At 38.6% G+C, this 21,374-nt stretch overlaps 2 protein-coding genes across 4 annotated transcripts in view; one reads left to right on the forward strand and one right to left on the reverse strand.

The window, feature by feature from the left end:
• The window catches only part of chd4a (chromodomain helicase DNA binding protein 4a), a 31,288-nt gene extending 27,502 nt beyond the window's left edge, over positions 1-3,786 (forward strand). For all 3 annotated transcript variants that reach the window (XM_042435291.1, XM_042435293.1, XM_042435292.1), the window contains exons 34-41: positions 35-308; positions 1,241-1,294; positions 1,844-2,068; positions 2,162-2,270; positions 2,408-2,540; positions 2,689-2,884; positions 3,155-3,330; positions 3,443-3,786. In XM_042435291.1, coding sequence (XP_042291225.1) covers positions 35-308; positions 1,241-1,294; positions 1,844-2,068; positions 2,162-2,270; positions 2,408-2,540; positions 2,689-2,884; positions 3,155-3,330; positions 3,443-3,457 — 1,182 coding nt within the window. In that variant the 3' untranslated portion in view covers positions 3,458-3,786. The remainder of the gene's footprint in view (positions 1-34; positions 309-1,240; positions 1,295-1,843; positions 2,069-2,161; positions 2,271-2,407; positions 2,541-2,688; positions 2,885-3,154; positions 3,331-3,442) is intronic.
• Positions 3,787-7,591: 3,805 nt separating this feature from the next.
• Positions 7,592-16,275, reverse strand: vamp1a (vesicle associated membrane protein 1a). Its single transcript, XM_042435795.1, has 5 exons — positions 16,022-16,275; positions 13,278-13,407; positions 12,228-12,386; positions 9,269-9,320; positions 7,592-8,221 (listed from the first exon to the last, which is right to left on the reverse strand). Coding segments are annotated over exons 1-5 (360 nt in total). The 5' UTR covers positions 16,024-16,275; the 3' UTR covers positions 7,592-8,204.
• Between the last annotated feature and the right edge of the window lie 5,099 nt (positions 16,276-21,374).

Genomic DNA, 21,374 nt, shown 5'->3' on the forward strand with positions numbered 1-21,374 from the left:
TGTGTAACGAAATTCACCTCCACGTCTCCTCCAGGTGATCGCCATCCCAGACGATGACGAGAAGAGTCCGCCGGCTGACCAGCAGCAGCAGCAGCAGCAGCAGGAGGAGAAGAAGAAGAACGGGGAGGAGCCGATGGAGACGGACAAACCCAGCAACGGAGAGGCGGAGAGCACGAAGGAGAAGGAAGGAGAGAAGGAGGAGGGAGAGAGCGAGAAGAAGAGCGCAGAAGGAGGAGAGGAAACAAAGTCACCCGCAGAGGCCAAGACAGAGGGGTCAGAGGTCAAACCTGAAGACTCTGAGGTCAAAGGTACGAATATTTTCCCAGTTAGACCAACTAAAAACGGTTCATGAACGTTTATCTCGGCAACTCTGATCAGCAAAAAGTTTGGCTTGAACTAAAATTAGCTGATAAAACAAACAAAATGTTTAATAATAAAGTTTAAGATCGACATAAGACAGAAACATTCAAAGTTAAGCTCATGTAAATATAAGATGTGGAGATTAATTTTGTGCCGCCTACGACCACAACGACAAGTTTGTTTGTTCTTCGTCAGGCTGCTGAGCTCAATGTTAACAAATAAAGTAATAATAGAACAACAACATGTAGCAGCAGGTTGCAGCACAGTGAAATTTAAACTGTAATACTTATCAGATCATGTTCATACTCAGGTTTTCATGGACGTACGTTGTTATGTTGAAGTTTTCAGAAGAGCTGAAACGATTAGTCGAAATTCTCTCATCTCAGCTTCTCAAACGTGACTATTTTCTGGTTTATTTACTCCTTTATGACAGTAAACTGAATGTTAATGGGCTTCGGGAATCAGTAATCGACATTTTTCATCATTGTTTTTGACATTTCGTTAGACTAAACGAGATAATAATCAACAGATGAATCAATAGTGAAGATAATTATTAGTTGCAGACGTTATTTTTTAGGATTCAGATCTCTCACTTTGAGTCAAAGCTGTGTTTTGAATCTGCAGCTAAGAAAGATGATGCTAATATAGAAAAACTGAAGGCAGAGATGATGAGCTGATGACTAAATGATGCAGTTTATACTAAAGGATGCATGTATGTTGGATTATAACACATCAGCTCAGACATGTGATCGTCCTCTAGAATCTGAACACAACAACTCAAATCTGACGTCTGTGACACCAAATCTGTCCAGCCGGATAGTTTAGAAACACGGACGCGTCATCTCTCTATTTTTAATGTTTCTCTCTGTTTGTTTTGCAGCAGAAGAAAAGACAGAAAAGATGGACACCACACCTCCTGCAGAGGAGAAGAAAGGTACCAACAACACAGAAACAAACAGTAAAATAACGTCAGTCTGTAAGGAGAGGAGGTCTGCAGGTCATCTTAACTTGCTTCCTGTAATATTAATCTCAGTTAAAGATCCTTAAAAATCTCCTCCAGACACGTATAAATACTCTGCTTGGATCAATAATGTGCATCTGATTTGGTTTACGAACCAAAAAAAAAGTATAATTGCCAAATTAAAACCCTTAAAATGACTAGAATCTATAAATATGTAAATATATTTAATCTCAGAAGTGTTAAACTCTGCACGATGAAGCTCAAACATCTTCATCATTTTTGAGCAGAGGGAGACTTTAATCGATAGTTGACTAAATGTTAACAATTAATGAAATACAGTGAATGTTTTTCCAGAATTAAACTGTTACTTTAACCACTAACGAGACAGATTCAGTAAACACAAAGTTACAAAACAACGACTTGGTTTAAATTTTTAAACACAGAAAACAGCTTTAAATCGTCTGTCGTCCAGTCGTTAACCGCCGCTCCTCTCTCTCTCTCTCCCTCTCTCTCTCGCTGCAGATCTGAAGGAGGAGAAGGAGGCTCCGAAGCAGGAGGAGGCGACCAAACTGCAGAACGGAGACAGCAGCAAGGACGGCGGCAAGGAGAGCAGCAAGGAGGGCAGCGCCTCAGCCACTGCCGCCGCCGCCGCCGCCGCCCCCACCGCCACAGCAGGCGGAGCCAGCGAAGAGAAGAAGAAGGTCAAGACCCGGTTCATGTTCAACATCGCTGACGGAGGATTCACAGGTAGAAAAAACAAACACACACACAGAGAAACACTCGTCTAAAGCTGTTTTCATTTCATCACTGACGTCTTTCTTCTCTCTCTCTCTCTGTCAGAGCTTCACTCCTTGTGGCAGAACGAGGAGCGCGCTGCCACGGTTACCAAGAAAACCAATGAGATCTGGCACCGTCGCCATGACTACTGGCTGCTGGCCGGCATCATACAGTATCCTTTTCCCACTCGATGTTTGTAACAAGGGGGGATCGTTGTTCTGGTGCCTTTTTTTATATGCGGTGACCTTTTGACCCCCCGGCAGTAATAAAGTGAAGCTGTTGTTCTCCTTAACCCGTGACTTCCTGTAGACACGGTTACGCCCGCTGGCAGGACATCCAGAACGACGTGAAGTTCGCCATCCTCAACGAGCCTTTTAAAGGAGAAATGAACCGAGGAAACTTCCTGGAAATCAAGAACAAGTTCCTCGCCAGGAGATTCAAGGTACGAACGGAAACGCCGGCGCTGCAACGGCGTTACTCACCTGTTGAATGTAGAAGAAATTTCAGCTCTCAGGATGAGTTGAGATCAAAATTAGAGATGATTGAGTTAATCTTACATTAACCCTCCTCCTCTTCCTCTCCTCCTCCAGCTGTTGGAGCAGGCGCTGGTGATCGAGGAGCAGCTGCGTCGCGCCGCCTACCTCAACATGTCGGAGGATCCCTCCCACCCCTCCATGGCCCTCAACACCCGCTTCAGCGAGGTGGAGTGTCTGGCCGAGTCCCACCAGCACCTCAGCAAGGAGTCCATGTCCGGGAACAAGCCGGCCAACGCCGTCCTGCACAAAGGTGAGGACGTGGAAAAAGAATTAGTCTTTTATACGAACAGTTTAAATGAACTTTATCACTTTTAAATGTTAAAAACAAGAGTTTCAAAGAGTTTCATTCTCATATTTTGAAGTCAGTAAAGTTGTAAAAGGTCTCAGAGATGCTTTTATCTCTCTGATTTGAAGAAAAAGTAAAATATTAAGAAATGGAAGTTGACAAAAATGTCTCCTGAACTTAAAAAAAACAAACGCTTCGGTGAGCGAGAGTCAAACGTTCGTCTGTTTCTCTCAGTGCTGAAGCAGTTGGAGGAGCTGCTGAGCGACATGAAGGCAGATGTCACCCGCCTCCCGGCAACCATCGCTCGGATACCGCCAGTTGCCGTGCGACTCCAGATGTCCGAGAGGAACATCCTGAGCCGGCTGGCGAGCCGAGGACCCGAGACACAGACGCAGGCACAGACACAACAGGTACAGACGGGACGGAGAACGACTTTCCACTCTGGTTTTATTATGCGTGGAATGAACGGAAGCAAACTTTGTCACAAAATTTCACACTTTCTGTTTTTTTTCTCCTCCTCAGATGTCGCAGCAGTAGACTGAAACTCGGCTCTTTACCTCGAAAACCACCCCCTGCCTCACCTCGACATTCCTGATTGGTGCACAGCAGACCGACGGACAGCGCGCCCAAGCTTGAAGCCACGCCCAGTTCACTTTTCCCCCCCTTCCCCCCCCAAAAACCCCCCAAAAAACAGACTTTACAGAGTTTTCTGGAGGGTCGAATCCCTTCCCAAGTTTGAGGCTGTGGACAGAAAAGCTATTTTATTTTTTTTTTTCCTCCTTTTTTCAATTTCTGTATTAATATTATTGATATAATGTTATTATGATGGTTTTTTTGGGACCTAAATAAAAAAATGTAATAAAGAACTTGTTTGTTTGGTTGATTTGGGGGGAAGAAGGCTGCAGAGTCCTTCTGTGGTCAAATTCAATTCAATTCAATTAACTTAAAAATGAGCCAGATTTAATTAAAAAGTCAGATTAGCTACATTAGGTTTGTCAACACAGCTCTTCTAATCCTGTTATTCTAATTTCAGGTGTAATTTCTGTTTCTTCTTCATTCTGCATCATGACAAACGAAAGCAGAAGTGGAACCTCAGATCTGAAAGGTTTAATGTGTCGTTCAATCCAATTTCAAGCTTTGCTGAATCAGTTAAAGGTTCACAATTTATCAAGTGTGTCTTAAAACAGCAGTCAGGTGTTTATATGAACACTGAAAGAGGTTTTCATGTTCATACTGGCTGTTAAAAGATCCTTCAAATGTGTTTTCAATGGAAGTGATGGAGGCTAAAATCCACAGTGTGTCCACACAGTCATTTAAAAGTTGATGTGAAGCTTATATGAGGCTTCAGCAGTCTGAGTTAGTCACATCAAGTGGATATCTGACACATTTACAGTCTGTTTAGCATCAAATTCCCTCTTTGTGTTTCCTGTTGAGCTGTGGTGGAAGTATAGTAACAAAAAGAGGAACTTTGGCACTAAAAAGACTGTAACGTTGAAAGATATCTACTTGATTTGACTCATTTGGACGCTGAAGCTTCATATTAGCTTCAGATAAACTTTTAAATACATTTTTGCACAGAAGGAGGACAGTGGATTTTGTAAGTGCATTATGAAGAGATCTTCTAATGGTCAGTATGAACAGGAGGAATGATTACAGCAAGACTGTTATAAGACAGACAAACTGTGATTTGTCCTTTAAGTAAAACACATTTTGAGGTTTTACAGGTGAATCTAAAGCACTGGTCAGGGTGTCTGCAGGTCTTGAAAAATCTTCAAGCATTACATTTAGTTTCCTCCTAAAACATCTTAAACACCATTAAGAGTTTTGTTATATACTGCTGGTGGTACTGAGAAAATGTGATATATATCATTCCTACTGGTTTTCCATCATACTTTCATACTTTGACCAGTATGATTGTGAAACAGGTAATAAATGGCTTTTTATGTGATATTAAAAAGGTCTTTAAAAGTTTTAACCCATCAGAACCCGGACCCATTTCTCCTTAAAGGAAAATTATGGAGAATATAAAACAGACCAAATAGACCACAAGGAACACATTTCTGAACTTTTATTTTGAAATTCTACCTTCCGTGTCAAATATCTGTAATGTAACATATATGTCATAATGATATTTCTCTAACTTGTTTTATATCAATTTGTTCATGAAATGTGGTCAGAACAGGTTAAATGTAATACAGGACGTCTTATTAAAGCATCAGAATTCTTAAATGGGTTGAAACCGACCTTTAGTAACAAAAAACAAGCTTTTTTAAAATTAGCTAGTTCTGTCACATTCGCTCACCAGGCACGCCGCCATTTTGGAAGTGATGTCACACAGTGTCACATGACTGCACCAGGATGTTCAGTAGATGTCACTTTAGGGACTTCATGAGTTAAAATCAAGGATAAAAGCTGTATAAGGAATTTTTCAGAACATTGAAAGGGTTGGTGACACCTGTGGGTTCTTATGGGTTAAAGTCTCCACTCAAAAAGGTATTTTTCTCTCCACTGCAGAATGACGAATGTGCAGAATTTGTTTTCACATTCATCTGCTGAAGGAGGAAAGTTTCTCTGAGCTCACTGAAAATCTGATTTTAAGGGGCAACTTTGAACGTGATTTGAAGCTGATCCTGGTCGAATATTCAGTTTACATGAGTGTGATGTGGAAACTTGAAGCCTCCAGTTCACAAGAGAGACATCTGGTGTCCAACAGTTAATATTTAAATATTCATAGATTATAGATTTTTCAATGAGGGAGGACTACTCATCATTTTAAGGATTTCTAACAAGGTGATTGAACCATATCAGACACATTATGATTCCAAACAGGATATTTACAGGTCTTATAACATGACTAGAAGGTCTTTAAGAGTCAGATCGAGACAAGACATTGTTTAAAACATTGGTTAAGACAGATTCGAGTTGTTTTCTAACAGCAGCATCAAATGAAAATGTGTAAATCAGCACAAACACTGCTCATCTGATGCAAACATGAATTTATTTGAAATCCCACGTCACAATCAGAACAACCTGTATAACATCAATCTGTCAAACGGAAAGTTCTTTAACCTTTAATATCCAGCGACACTGAAGCCGCTGCAGCATCCCTGAATTATACCGGACAAGGTCCTCAACTTCACCCCCCCTACAGCTTTACATCTCAAAATCTATTTTTATCTGTAATATCTACAATCCACTGAGAGCTTTCAGTGGAAAAAAAATCCCCCCAAAAAGTTATTTATATAGAGAAATCACATTCAAGCATAACAAAGAGACACATTGTACATTCAAACCACAGCTGGAGAACAGAAAATAAGAGTCAAGTCGGTTCACGAGACGATAACTGTGATACTCCCCATAATTACAGCTGCAGCGATTCAAAAAGGAGGCTCGACACACACAAACGGAAAGATGAAAATCTAAATTGTTCCTGTTGTATCGCTCCATACAACAGTAGCAGTTCCAATACTGACAGCAAGGGGGGGGGGGCTTTCCTGAAAAATGACTGAACAAGTACAATACGGCTTGATAAGAGGACAGAGAGGAACAGGAAGCAGGAATCCATTAACCCAGGTTTGATATATATGTTTAATATACAGCATCCAGTTAGTCAGGATTGTCACAAAAAAGAGCGAGGCTACGTTTTTACCAATTTAGAACCAGATTAATCTGAGTTATTTTTGGGGCAACACAACAGGACAAACACGTGTTAACAGACTGTGTGTTAAACTCTTGATCCTTTGCAGCTTTTGCAGTTTTTCTACGACGTTCTGCTGATTTACTGCGTCACCTGCTGCTGAGATTTCTGGCTTCTAAAGCTCAGTTTGTAGCCTGTTTAGGAAAAAAAAAAACTGAGACTGACCAAAGCTTCACTCTTAATCCCCAAACTGCAAAGTAGTCAAAAAAATTCAACATTTCAGTTGATGGTGTGATTACTCCTCAGTGTTATACTGTACTGTATAAATGTGGGTTCTGTCAAATACAAGTTGCATCTTAAAGCTGCACAATACAATACCATGAAAGCATTGCTCTATATCACTATTAGAGGTCAAAAACTCCACTGGAAACCTTTAAGGACACAAGAGCCGCCAGAAATCTGTGTTTCTGCAGTTCCTGTTGGTGGCCAGTAAATCCTGTTTTGCAGAGGTGAAAACTTTTATAACTCATTCATTGTCTCTCCTTTCACACATATACAGAGCTAACCATGATTAGTCATCAAGACTGGATTACTGAGCAGGCAGCTGTGAAAGCCGCAGGTTTCCTTCACATCATTTGGGTTCATAATTTGGTAAATTGGAGATTAGTTAGAAATTTGCACCTCTGAAGCATCATATCAACTCTGACATGTCCTCCATCCTCATCTTCCTGGTCTTGAAGAGGGACTGTGTTTAGTTGTGTTTTATCAAACTGCACACAGGAAACTGAGAGATAGGTAGTATTATTCCATCATAGGAGTACACAAAGCTGCAACCAACTGTTATTTTCTTTAATAATTGATTGTTCAGCGTATAAAATGGCAGCAAATAGTGAAAAATGCCGATCGTTATTCCCTGAAGCCCATGTGAACATATTTAGACGACTAGTTTTGTTAAAACCTGAAGAAGTTGAGTTTACTATCATTGAAACCTTGAAAAACTAACAAATATTCACATTTGAGAAATTTGCTTCCAGGATTTTTTGTCCTTTTTGCTTAAACAACAAAAAAATTATCAAAATTGTTGCCAATTAATTGTTGGTCAGTTGATTAATCATCCAATCATTTCAGCTCCAGAATACTACCGTGTATAGTCGGGGTCAATAGGGGCCCGACGGGAAACTTTTGCCCCATAGGTGGTTCGTCTGGCTGTGAGAGCAAACCTGGGTCATTAGATTTCAAAACTGCATTAAATACTGTTTGGAAAATTTTGTATCGAACCCCGAGGATGAAATTTGGTTCACAGGATAACATACGCAGAGCCAAAAGAAAAATAATTTAAAGAAGGAAATATTTTAAAATCAGTTTGACATGATCGTTTAAACTGTCCTGATGCAGTTAAACCCCACCCGTCTGGTACTCCCAAGTAGTTAAAACAAATACCAAGAGTTATACTCTAGTTACTATTTGACTCAGGAAACCTGCCTGGAGAGGCGGAGCAGAGACAAAGAGGAGGCACTGGAGCACATTAAAGACCATGCATGGAGGTTTTTTTTTTTCTGAGGAAGGCATCGGTGAGGAAGAGGAGGATGAAGAGCGCTGAGGAGAGGCTGGGTTTGGCTCGGAGTGTGTCCATCCCTGAAGACCAGCTCAGTAGAAGAAATACACTGAGGAGAGAGAAGAGAGAGTTTCTGAGTCACATGAAAGAGAACTTTATGATGCATGTCATATATTCAGTGATTCAGCTTTAGAGCAAAGTTTAACTTCCTGCCTGCTTTTGATTGGTCCACTGGCTCATCATGTGTCTGTATGTTGATTTCATAAAGTTACAGAAGTGGTTGCAAACAGAAGGAGAAAGTTTCTGAAGCTATTTGACCGTCCATCAAGCTCTCAACCCCTTAACATCCATCCTTTTTAGAGAATTTTCGCCTATTTGGCACATCCAAATGGAAAAGCTCATAACAGAAGAACTGTAAGGCCGTGATGCATGTATTAGGCTTCATTTGACAAGTGACATCTTCTAGTTTCTGGAAATGTGTTTGTTTAGCATGTGGCTAAAACTCAAACAAAACTACATAAGTTCAAATAAGGCTCAAAAACAGTGTTTCTGGTCCTCGTCTATGATGAGTCATATTTTAATAACAATAATTAGGACATGCTTTATGCCAGAGCTATGCAGGACACCATATACCTTCTAAATCAACCTGTATAAATTTCCAGACCCCTAGGCCTAACCTTATGGGAGCTATGGAGTTTTTAGTTTGTGGTGTCACTGGTGTCCCCGAACCTCTCCAATCATCTCCAATTGGCCAAATTGTGCCGATTGCTTTAACTCATTACTGCGTGATGCTGCAGCTTACAACTGGTGTAAGAGGATGTTGTGAATGTTAAGAGGTTAAACTTTGTATAAATGTTCACAGCTAATTTTATGGTTTTAGACATCTTGTTGTGGATCAAAGTGTTTGTTGCCAGATGTTGGCGATGGACAAAAAGTCAGATGATTACCAAAAACCTCAGGAATCATCTTCCTAAAGTGATCAAAATGAAGCACAAACAAGAACGACTGAAAGGCTGTCAGGTCAAAATAATGAACATGACGAAAAGACAATCAACTGAACCACAAAAACAAAAAGAGAAGCTACACAAACTTAAACATATGCACAGTAAGAAGTCTGACCGCTGCAGGTGATAAAATGTGTGTGTGTGATACTCACAGAAGACGACTCCAACACATATAACACCTATGACCGCCATCATGATCATCATCTGGAAGAAACACAAACATGAAAAAAATCAGAGCAAAAATTAGACTCAGATGAATAAACTGATGAAGGAGAAATAATTCTTTTAATCCCTCAGGAAGAGTCTTGTTGTATTTGTGTATTTATACACCTGAAGAGTTGCACATCATTTCTTAATCAGCAAAGAAACTCAAACAAGTGTTTTTCCAGGAAAATAATCTCAGGGTCTTTTGCACATAAAGTGCACCTAAAAGTACAATCAGATGACAAGTGATGTTTACATTTGTATGCAATTTCATGTCTTTATCTAATTTTATATTTTTACCTTGTAAAGTTTGTATATATTACGCTTCTAGTTGAAATTTCCATAGTTTTATATTTAATTCTCCATTCTGTTTAGTTATCTATCTATGGCGGCCAAAAGAGAGTACAAAGTAAGAATAAATAATACAATAAAGATTTGATTTGATTTGTAATTAAGGGACAGGTACAATAAAGCAACGCCAAAGATGTTACTGACTAAATCAAATTTCAAGTCAGTTTATTTACCCACAAAACAAGATGCAAATGATGTAAATCTTTTAAAAATCAGCTTTTTTGTTGCAGCTTTTGAATTTACAGAATTTTATATCACATGAAAGACAAAACCAAGATGGAAAATTTACAATATGTGTGTGTGTGTGTGTGTGTGTGTGTTGGGACCTAAATACTCCATCAATAAATCCACATGATGACATGAGAGGCCGACAGACAGGAAATCACATCACCTCTGACAGGGGGAGGGAGAGAGAGATTAATGAGAACAAGGGGTGAGAGAGAGAGGGAGAGAGATTGGTGCAGCTGCTTGCTCGATGTGTGTGTGTGTTTGCATTGTGTGTAAAAATAGAAAGAAGAGAAACCAGATGTTTGAGGTTGTCCTTCTATCTTTGTGAGGACCAGTTTGAGTTTAAGACTCGGTTTTAGTGTTAAAGTTAAACGTGTGTTTAGGTTGAGGTGGTCATACAGTATCACAGGCAGAAAAATAGTGTTTGTATGTATTTGTGTGTGTGTGTGTGTGTGTGTGTGTGTGTTGGGGGTAGGCGAAGTTACATCACAAATCACAGCTGGCTCTTTAATCTCTGACTGTCCCTGTAATCCAGATTGGGATTTCTCTCTCTCTCTCTCTCTCTCTCTCTCTCTCTCTGACTTCCTGGTCGCTGTCCATCAAACAGATTCTTCTTCTCCTCCTCCTCCTCTACTGTAATCCTCTGCCTCTCTAAATGGCAGCTCCTGATTGGACAATCTGAAGCTACACTGTCCGTCAATCAAGAGTCCAGCAGCAGTAGGTCCTTGTAGGCGGGGTTTGATGAACTGATGCTGAGATATAAGTGGATTGGCAGCTGAAGCTGGATGGATGGATGGATGGATGGATGGATGGATGATGTGGTGACGAAGGTGAATGAGGGATAAAGATGGCGGCTGGTGGGCAAATCCAGGACTGAGAACTGTTTCCCACTTTTATTCAAGCTTCAGCCAATGAGTTAAAATTAATATATTAATAGAAGCATTAATTCTTATGACTTAAAAGACAGATTTAGCATCACACTCCTACATCGTCTGACTCACGAGGGACAATTTTTATAAAAATATATCAAATTTGATGCAGCAGAACCAGAGATATCACCCTTTTTATTCAACACATTCTTCTTCCTTGTGAAAACCTCACGCCTACATCACCCAAAGCCAGGCAAAAGTCAGGTTTGAACAAAGGAAGAAGGTCTACAAGAATGCAAGTGTACTTCATTTTTAGTCCAGGTTGGATCTTGATTCACTCTCCAGATAGCTGCTAACAACTTCACTCATCTGTATCCCAGCATGCAAAGCTCACCTTGAACCTTGCAGCCTAATAGTTGGGTCGGATTGAGGACGTATCATGTTCCCACTGTAAGGGTGTTTTTAAACCTATAGTCCGTTTTCAAGCAAACCAAAGTGTATCAGCAGAAGCCATGTGTGAGCTGTCACACCGTTCATTGGTCAGAAATCTCGTGGGGTTGGTGGGCGGAGAAAGGAGAGTTTGCTTTTCTTCCATGATAGCTATCCAAAATGGACGATCGGCAAAAATTGGCATTTCTTCATAATTGCGGTCATCGTTTGGGCCATATACCAAGCCGAAGCAGAAGAGACATTGCCTTGCAGTGCCTTCGAATGTGCCAGAGAACAATGTGTTGCTCCACATTATGTGAAGAAGTCGTGTTGCCTTCAGTTGGCTGAAGAGGAGAAGGGAGCACATGCTGAACACATACCACCATTTTAACCTTCAAACTGTTAAACTGGAGACGAGTCAGGTAAGCTTGATGTGATAACACACAGCGCAGCTGGATACTGGAGCTGGTTTAATCTAAAAAATGTGCAATGTTTCCTGCAGTTGGGTCGGATCACATTCATACTGCAAACAAACTGTACCAGAGTTCATTTGTAACCGTACTGAGACCACCTTCTCAACAAGGTCTCGGTCCGGTTGTTTTGGTCCACACTCAAGTGTGATTGCTGTGTTCACACCTGCCGAAATGGGAGTAAACACTCCAGGGTTTGATTCAACCAAACTAGTGTGAAAACGCCCTAAAAAAAGTCCAAAATCCACCTCAACCTCGTCCCTTGTGGCTCTCTCATCATGTCACACAGAAGAGGTTGCTCAGTGTTTCAGGTATTTGAGCAACAATGCCGTCAGTTTTCTAGAGAGGACAATCATGCAACTATTATTCTGCACATCTGCTCACAGTTTATGTTGGTATCAGAAATCAGAGACCTCCAAACATAGAGCAATAATCAATAAATCACCAGATATTAACTGTGATCAGAAGCATGAGGATGAATTTGAATCATTGCTAAAAACATCCTGTAGTTGCACTGAGAGACAGACGTCTGATGCATGATGGGAAACAAACACACTCACCTTGCAGTTTTTCCACCAGTACTTGTTCTTGAGTTTGGCGGCGCTGCTCTCGAACTGCGAGGCTCCGGCCTGCAGGGCGTCGGCTCGGTCGTCCAGCTCCGACAACTTCTGATCTCTCTCCAGGACTTTGTCCACGTTCACACGCATGATGTCCACAACCTGAGGGACAAACAACACCTGTTAGCAGCACGGTCGCTAGTAGAAATACAGCTTTCTTACATTTAGCATCATTAAATCATTACCAAATTAATCTTGAGACATGAATATAATTACTGTAAATAAACTAAAAAGCGTCTGAGCCTTTGACAACCTCTATTATTTTACACTTTCACACTGAACATACAGTTAGGAAATAGCAGACTAGTGGCAAGATCATGGACGCCTGGCCAGTCCTAGCGCTTGAATGCTACACAGGGCGAGTCTTGTCAAGAAAAGCAGTAGGATCCATAATATAAAATCTAGCCTGCTTATCTTAATTTTGCATCCTATAGTGCTGTTTTTTACATTGTACCTCTTATCAGTCAGTCAGAGACAACATCAAGTTCATTATCTACTGATTGGCTGGGAGAACAACAACAGGGTGATGCAGGGGTGTGTGAGAGCAGCTTGTTTTCTTTCTGCTGTTTCTTGGTGTGAGAACGGAGAGAAGCTCCAGAAATTCATTGTGTTTACAAGAACGTTGTTGCACTTTAACAGGTGTAATATTGAAGTTGTGAAACACAGAGAGTTGCAGTCGCTGCTACTTTAAAGGACCAGTGTGTACGATTTAGTGGCATCTAGTGGTGACTTTGCAGATTGCAACCGACTGCATTCCCCTCCCCTTCCAAGCGTGTAGGAGAACCTACGGTGGTGATTTTTATTTCTGTTTAAAATGATCCTCCATCTTTGTTACCATTAACATTGTTTGTAGTGAACTTGAACTCCATATAAATGTGATTCTTCAGCTCTGCTCCACAGCAGCACAGCGGAAGTATTGAGACCAAAGACAGCATCAGCACCCACTAATATGCTCACGATAAGTACACACACACACACACTCAGTGTCCTCACCTCGTCCACCTGAGCCTGTGTCTGCTGCAGTCGTCTGTTGCTCGTCAGGTTTGGGGCCGGAGCTGCAGGGCCGCCCTCCCCGTCCGGGGCCCCGGGAGCTCCTGGAGTACCTGCTGCTTCTGGAGTCGACCTGCAGGACGATGATGGATTGTCAGGATTAAGGATGTATAAGAGAACATATCAAGTTCAGGAGAGGTCAGAATGCAAATACATTTTTCTTTATCACTTTATATTAGAGCTGCGCAAGATGGACAAAATAAAATATCACAATATTTTTGACCAAATACCTCGATAGTGATATAGCAACAATATTGTAGGGATGACTGTTGGTGCTCTCACAAAATATTTACACAGTGAGATTTTTGATAAATAATCATCAGTAATGTAGATAATGACTAAGTGGGTAACAGCAAATAATAGAACAGCTAGAACAGTCCGATAAGTTCAGAAAATGACATCACTTTACTGTAATGCAGCCTTTAAAACCAGGAAAAGAACACTTATGCCATATCAGGTACTGAGGTACTTGTACTTTACTTGAGTATTTCCATGTGATGCTACTTTATACTTCCACTCCACTACATTTCGGAGGGAAATATTGTACTTTCTACTCCACTATATTTATTTGACAGCTTTAGTTACTTTTCAGATGAAGATTTGACACAATGGATAATATAACAAGCTTTTAAAATACAACACATTGTTAAAGATGAAACCAGTGGTTTCCAACCTTTTTGGCTTCTGACGTCTTACAAAAAGCAGTGTGTAGTCGGGGTCACATTTCACATGTCTATGAGTTGTTAACAGCTCCACCAAATAGTGATTTTTCCCTCTAAACTTCTCACATGCTTTCATTTCAATAAATGTTCAAATGATCCAATATTTTAGGTTGGGAACCACTGGACTAAACTAGCTGACTGTACGTGATTCAAGCCCCCGATAACAGCGCTGAGCTTCGAAGCCAATTTGACACAGAGGCCAAACTGTGGAATTACAACTTCCAGGTCCGACAGGAGCCCAAAAAGCATTTTTTCCTGCACACAGTCATGGGAAAAGGAGCGGCTGTAAAACAGTGGATACATTTTTTTTGAGTGTCACAACCACTGCAAAATGACTCAGAATTTGATCCATTTGGTCTGATCACATTTTGAAAGTCTAGAAGAGCCACACAATGGGACTGTTTTATCCCCATTCAAGTTAGCCGGAGGGCTAAACCAGAAGTTAGCTGGCTCTGGAAGTCTCTAGTGAGCGTGCTCCATGGGCGCATGGGGGCCACAGAGCATGCTCAGTATGTTTTCATCCAATATAATTTCTTTAAAGCAGGTAGTGGCTTTTTTTGGCTTCATGCACCACTGAGCAACCCCGCCTCCAACGCTGTATCCAGTTCACTTTATACATCCATGATATAAAGTAGTGTAAACTAGCTCCACCTCCAGCAGCTACAACAGTAACATGCTGCTCTAACACTGATGCTTCACTATTAATAATCTAATGATGTCATATATAATAATATATCAGTCAGAGGGACCAAACCACTACTTTTACTGCAATACTTTAACTACATCAAGCTCATAATACTTATTTACTTTTACTTAAGTAGTCCATGCAGGACTTTTACTTGTAATGGAGTATTTTTAAATTGCTGTATTGGTACTTTTACTTAAGTAATGTGCATAATGACCGAGCAGGTAAATCTTTATATAAAAACAATTATAACAACAAAAAAAAGAAATAAAATTGTATTTGTATTCATATAAAGCAGCAAATATTTTCACTGTAAGCTTCAATATGAAACATTTCATCTGTCAGCAACTTTATAAAACAAAAACACAAACTCAAATTGAAACAGACTCGTCTAACTTTGGCCTCCATCCATATAATCCAGTCTATGAATGTGTCTGTGACACCTCAGCAGTTTAGAAAAATAAAATATTATAAACACTGTACGTGCACAGACACACACACACACACACACACACACACACACACACACACACACACACACACACACACATATATATTATATATACAGGCTATAACACAGCAGGTGTGTTGATGCATGATTACACCAAACAGCTGCTCACTTTTATTGCCTCTGCTCTAACAAACAGGCTTGTTTTTTCCAGAGACAAAATGGAGAAAGATTAGTGCAGCAGCAGCAGTCAGAGAGGCTCCTGACAGAGAGAGCTGGATTTGACCGACTGAGATAAACATGCACGCAATAACCTCCCCCTCACCCCACCCTCCCCACCCCGCCTCCCCCGCAAGAATTAATACATAAAAAAACATAAAAATAAAAAATGTTCTCATAGTTTCGTCTGCTACTTTAAAGACACATTTCTGTTTGACTTTACAGACTCTTTGCAGTTTATTATGATGCTGAATAAAGTGAATTTGTTTCATAAATGAGATGCTGGTGCAGAAAAGCTCTCGAGCCCGATCAGAGTACTGATGGATAGTTTTTGTAGGTGAGTCAGCCGGTGAGTCATGGTCATATTTCTGCAGAGTCTCACAGCTGCAGCCCAGAAATTTCCAGATAAGTTTCGTCTTCGTGAAATAAAACGGAATGAAAGCAGGAATTATGAATTAAAATGAGAACATAGTAGTTTTAATTAAAAAAATAACTTATTAACAAGCTGCTCTCTGTAGTATATTCAATGAATTTTAAGATAGATATTCAGTGTTGTGGTTTATAAAAGCTAAAATTAAAAAACATGAATGAATAAATATCTCGGTGTACTCACATCTCAGCGGCAGGATGATGGAGATAATCTGAGTCCGAGAGAGAGACACAGACAGAGAGATAAAGAGAGAGAGAGGAGAGAGAGAGGGAGGGGGGGTAGACAGAGACAAAGAGAGAGAGAGAGAGAGAGAGATCCCAGCTGAATATAAATGAAGCAGGATGACTTCAGTCTTCTCTCTTGTTTCACTTTTCCCGAAAAAAAAAAAAAACTACAAATGAAAAAAAACAATCTGTCCTCCTGTCAGTGATGCTACACACACACATCACACTGTCAGTGGCTCGAGCTTAATACTGATAACAGTGACTAGTAGTCTAGTATTTGTCGTCTAATATTAACTACAGACTGTTCCTTTAAATAGCTCTGACGGGCACGCGCACTGCACGCAATTAGGTGAAACTCACCTGCTCAGGTAAACTCAGCCTCCCTGTCTCATTGCACGTGGGTTTAATGAAGATAATGATGATATTTGACAAACTAATCCCAACTCAAGGTCCACTTACTAGCGTTTTCCCAGAGCTTTAACTGTATCGTACCGTCCTAATAATAATAATAATAATAGTAATAATAATACAGTTTGTTTATAGAGCGCTTTTAAAGATACCAGTGTTAGAGGAAGTGCTGAGACCTTCTACTTAAGAAAAGGTAACAAAACAACAGTAAAAATACTCCATTACAAGTTAAAGTGCTGCAGTTAAACAGTATTAGTTGCAAAATTCACTTAAAGTATCAAATGTAAAAGTTCTCATTATGCAAAACAGCCTCACTCAGTGTTACATTTATTATATTTTTTCTTGTTTTAATGTTGTGGCGTACAACATTTAATGTGTATTTTTTTTGTCACTGAACAATAAAAACAATGTGATCTAAATTAATTACAAATATAAAATATATATTTGGTTTTATATGTATATGTTTGACAAAACAATCTGCTGATGAAGACTGTGTGATCTGGCTGAAAGCTTGAAAAAAGCGTATAAGTGGACGTTTAGTTGTTTTGTGAAACTACTTTTTCCCAGTTCAAGTCTACTTTCAGGTTTTGGGTTTTGGGCAGAGGCCCTGTAGTCTAACTGGTCCAGCAAACTGTGAAGGTTGGGTTTAGAAATAACATTAACTTTGCTATTTTTAAGAATACATTTTTACGTTTAAGTGTGAAGTTTAAATGTTTTATGTTAGGTGACTAAATCAAACACACCCTCTGCGCGGCTCCTTCCCTGAATGTTCGGTTTGACACTGAGGAATATTAAGTATTGTTTTCATTTTAGTTTACTGTACAGTTTGGTTGCTGGTTTGGTTTACCCTGAAATGGACAAAATAATAGAAACACCTCTCAGTATAATATGATACAGTTCCAAAAACTACAGCCTCCAAAATATGAATCAACACCTCCCTAAAACAGTTTCAACAAAAACTGAATGTTATATATTATAAGATTTACTGCAGACTGACGTGTATACGGAGAAGCAAAATATTAGAAACACTTTACATTATAATGTCAAAAGGCCACAGCTGAATCAACAATATCAACATAAACAGAATATTGTGACTTTCAATAAAAAAGTAGGATTTCTTTTAGGGTCATAATGATTAGTCAACAGAAAATTAATTACATCGCCAACTATTTTGATAATAGGTTAATCATTTTTAGTCATTTTTAAAGAAAAAGCAGTCAAAGCTCTGTGGTTCCAGCCTCTCAAATGAATATAATATCATCTGAAATTAATATTTTCTGGTTTCTTTAGTTTTCACTGATAGTAAACTGAATATTGGTGGATTTTGATCAAGACAAAACAAGACATTTGAGGACGTCTCTGAGCTTTGGGAAACATTAATCAACATTTTTCACCATTTTCTGACATTTTACGGATTAACAGATTAATCGATGACGAAAATAATCATTAGTTTAGTCTCACTGTAGTTTAGTGGAGAAGTTCTGTTGAGTTTATTCATATTTATTCAGGGAGAGGTGGAAGAATTATTCAGATTTTGTTTTTTGCAGCAGCTCCTTCTTTCTCAACCTTGTTTTTGACTTAATTATATTTCTTCTACTGGATTTATTTAATTTCAAATAGTTCTTTATGTTTTCTACCTCTTGTGCTGTTGTCTTAAATATTTAATCTTATCTTTAAAATACTCTATTATGATTGAAAATGTTGCATTAAAAATGTTTTCTAAAGTAAAACTACAGAAATATAAACAGAATATATTCTAAGAATAAAAAGTTAAACTACTCAGTATGCAGAATTCACAGCGTTGTTTTTATTGGATGGTATTAATAATGCATTAAAATGTGTTGAGATTTTCATTGTAGTAAAGGTGAAATACACTTTAATACTTTTTGAGTAGTTTAATCTATAACAATACATCATATTGTATAATAGCATCAATGTAAAATCTTATTGTGCAAAGTAACTAAAGATATCAAGTAATGTAATGGAGTAAAAAGTATCTCAGAGTATCTACTAGGGGTGTGCCCGAATACAAATATGTTATTCGGCAAAGCACAAATAGTGGAGTTTTTACAAATATTTGTTTCATACAAATATTTTAAAAATTATTTGTTTTCGGAAAGAAAAAAAAAACATGTTAAATACCAACACGCAGGTCGGCTACATCGCTATCTCAGTGTCTCTCCTCTGCTCCGCTGTTACGTCTAACAGCAGGTCTCAATGAGGGGAGTCACATCCACCTGCTACATGACGCACATTTCCTAATTTGGGCATCACTCCTGGAGTTGGTGGTGTTCTCCAGAGATAAAGCTGAACTACTGACACAAGCTTCATGAACACTTTTTGTAACACTTTAATTTTAAAATTAAAAGCGTAATAAAAACAAAAACAGGATTTTTAAGCCTCTTTCCACTTTTATTCAAATACAAATACAAATAATTTTGCTGCCTCAACAAATATAGATACAGATACAAATACTGGGCCCTCTGCACATCCCTAGTATCTACAGAGTGGAGTAGTAGTAGAAGTGTAAAGTAACATAAAATGGAAATATTTAAAAGTAAAGCACTTGAGTAAATGTACTTGGTTACTACATTTTATCACAATACTGCATAGTATCTTGTCTTCGTGTAGTATTTAAACACACAGAGTGTTTGTTGGTTTTCTCAGCACTCAGTGTTTAATGTGCTGAAGCAGCACAGCTGTTTTCTCTAAGCAGCTTTTTCTTCTTGTGCGGTTTTAGTGTTTATTCCTCTTTATTGATTTGCTGTGAAGTTGTTTGTTTTGCTGCTTTGGACCCCTGTTTCCTGCTTATCCAATAAAACAGTCTGAACAGAAGGCAATTAGATCCTTTACTTGAAGTAATAGTAGCTGTAGTGGTATTAAGCATTTCACTTTAGTAGAAGTACACAAGTATTGTCACTAAAATGTACTTTTACCTTTCAAATTAACCTGTGAATGATATTTTAATGTTGTACCTGATCCAGGTGGTGCTCAAATGATTATATTTAAAAATAACTATACTAGTACAACTAGAATTCATACTTTTGGATAGTTTAATGTAGACTAATCAGTAGCAGAAGGAAACCACTTAAGTACAATTTTGAGGTACTTTACTTAGACATGCTGTACTTTTAACTTCACTACATTTATGTGACGGCTGTAGTTATTTTACAGTATCATGAGCTGATAAATTATGATGCATTTTTGTAGATTAACAACTCAACAGGATGTAAAATAGTATATTTAGCTCCAAAAGCAGTAAAATGCTGCTTAGAATACACATTAATGCATCAATATAATAATAGTACTTTTACTTAAATTCTAGCTTCTCAAATATGAATATTTTCTGGTTTCTGTGACAGTAAACTGAATATGTTTGACTTGTGGACTGTTAGTCGGGACAAAATAAGACATTTCACCATTTTCTGACATTTTATGGACCAAACAACTAATCAATTAATCAAGAAAATAATCGTTAGCTGCAGCCCTATTACATTGTGTAGTTGTCAAATGTAGCGACGTGAAATGTACAAGTAGCATCCAATGGAAATACTTAAGTATAGTAAATATAATTAAGTAGAGTCAGAGTTACTTTCCACCTCTGTAAACAACAAACGGACACAACAGAGACTCTTTCAAGTACTTTATTCTGTGCAACTTTTCATTTTGCTTCAGATCAAACATTCAGCTCTGCACATTGTGACTGAAAGAAAACAAGTTAAAGACCTCATGAAAACAATAACGACTTCTTCTACTTCTCAAATCTCATTAATTCACCAACATCATCTGATCTCAGTAACATTATTTTAACCACCATCATGTATTTCACCCGTCATTTTAATGAGGAAAAGGAATTCAGTCCCTTTTCTCACAGACACTTTCACTCCTGTTTCACTCCTTTTCTATATGTACCTTTCACCCCCATTTCCTGTTTAATCAGCTGATCTTAGCCACACACACTCATTCACAGGCTCTAACTTGTGTTTCATGAGGTCTATAAGTCATTTTTATTGTAATTTTCACATGCTCGTTTAGAGCATTTCTCCATGTTCTGCTCTCTCAACAGATGCTATTTACACTTTTGTTAATATAGATCTCAACAGTTCAGTTAAAGCAGCATCAGTAGTCTCATGAGGTGAGTGATGTTTGTCTATTTTGCTTTATTATTAAAGTATATTGTACACTTGCAGTTGCTTTGTTGCATTCTTGGCATTAAAGGAACAATATAACATTTTGAATTTTAGTCCATTTCTTCACTGGGCACTTGTAACTATCTGTACAAAAATGTAAACTGATAAAATAATACTATGGAAATGAGTCATTTCAGATATTTAGTCACAACTGGAAATGTGCACAATGAAGAAAAATTACGAGACTAAAACTAAACGTGTTCCTTTAACGGGTCTGTTTTCTGTGGTAAACATGGCAGGTTATTGAATAAGCAAGACATTCACTTAATGAGAGATGTGTCAGTGTTTGAAGAGGTGAACTGTAAACTGTGAAACATTCATATGAGTCCTCAAACAAACAAGAACGCAAACTCAGAGTTGTTCTGATCATCCAGCCGATAAAAGTCAAATCAATTCAACTTTTAACATTTCTGGACGTGTTTTTTGCTCTGAAACCTTGTTAAAAAATACTTATTTGCTAATTTAAGTGCTATGAAACTACAAATAGTTCAATCAACAGCAAATGCAATGTTCAAACTAAATGATATATGAATAAAATCTTAAATTGCACTGATCTCAACTAAATTGACATAGTAAGTTACTCAGCATTCATTAGTTCAGCATTATACACAGCCTTATTATATACATTAGATACAGTATTTAGCCTTTACAAACTGTACAGGTTTCAAGGACAAAGATTTCGTAAAATAGGTTTTTCGATTTTTGTTAAATAAA

Source organism: Thunnus maccoyii, chromosome 15 (genome assembly GCF_910596095.1).
Source record: "Thunnus maccoyii chromosome 15, fThuMac1.1, whole genome shotgun sequence".
In the NCBI taxonomy this organism is placed as follows: Eukaryota; Metazoa; Chordata; class Actinopteri; order Scombriformes; family Scombridae; genus Thunnus; species Thunnus maccoyii.

Coding starts and splice junctions, on each gene's coding strand:
- vamp1a (XM_042435795.1), bottom strand. Junction 12,387..13,277: donor CACAGGCTCAGGTGGACGAG/GTGAGGACACTG, acceptor TTTGTCCCTCAG/GTTGTGGACATCATGCGTGT. Junction 9,321..12,227: donor ACTGGTGGAAAAACTGCAAG/GTGAGTGTGTTT, acceptor TGTTTCTTCCAG/ATGATGATCATGATGGCGGT.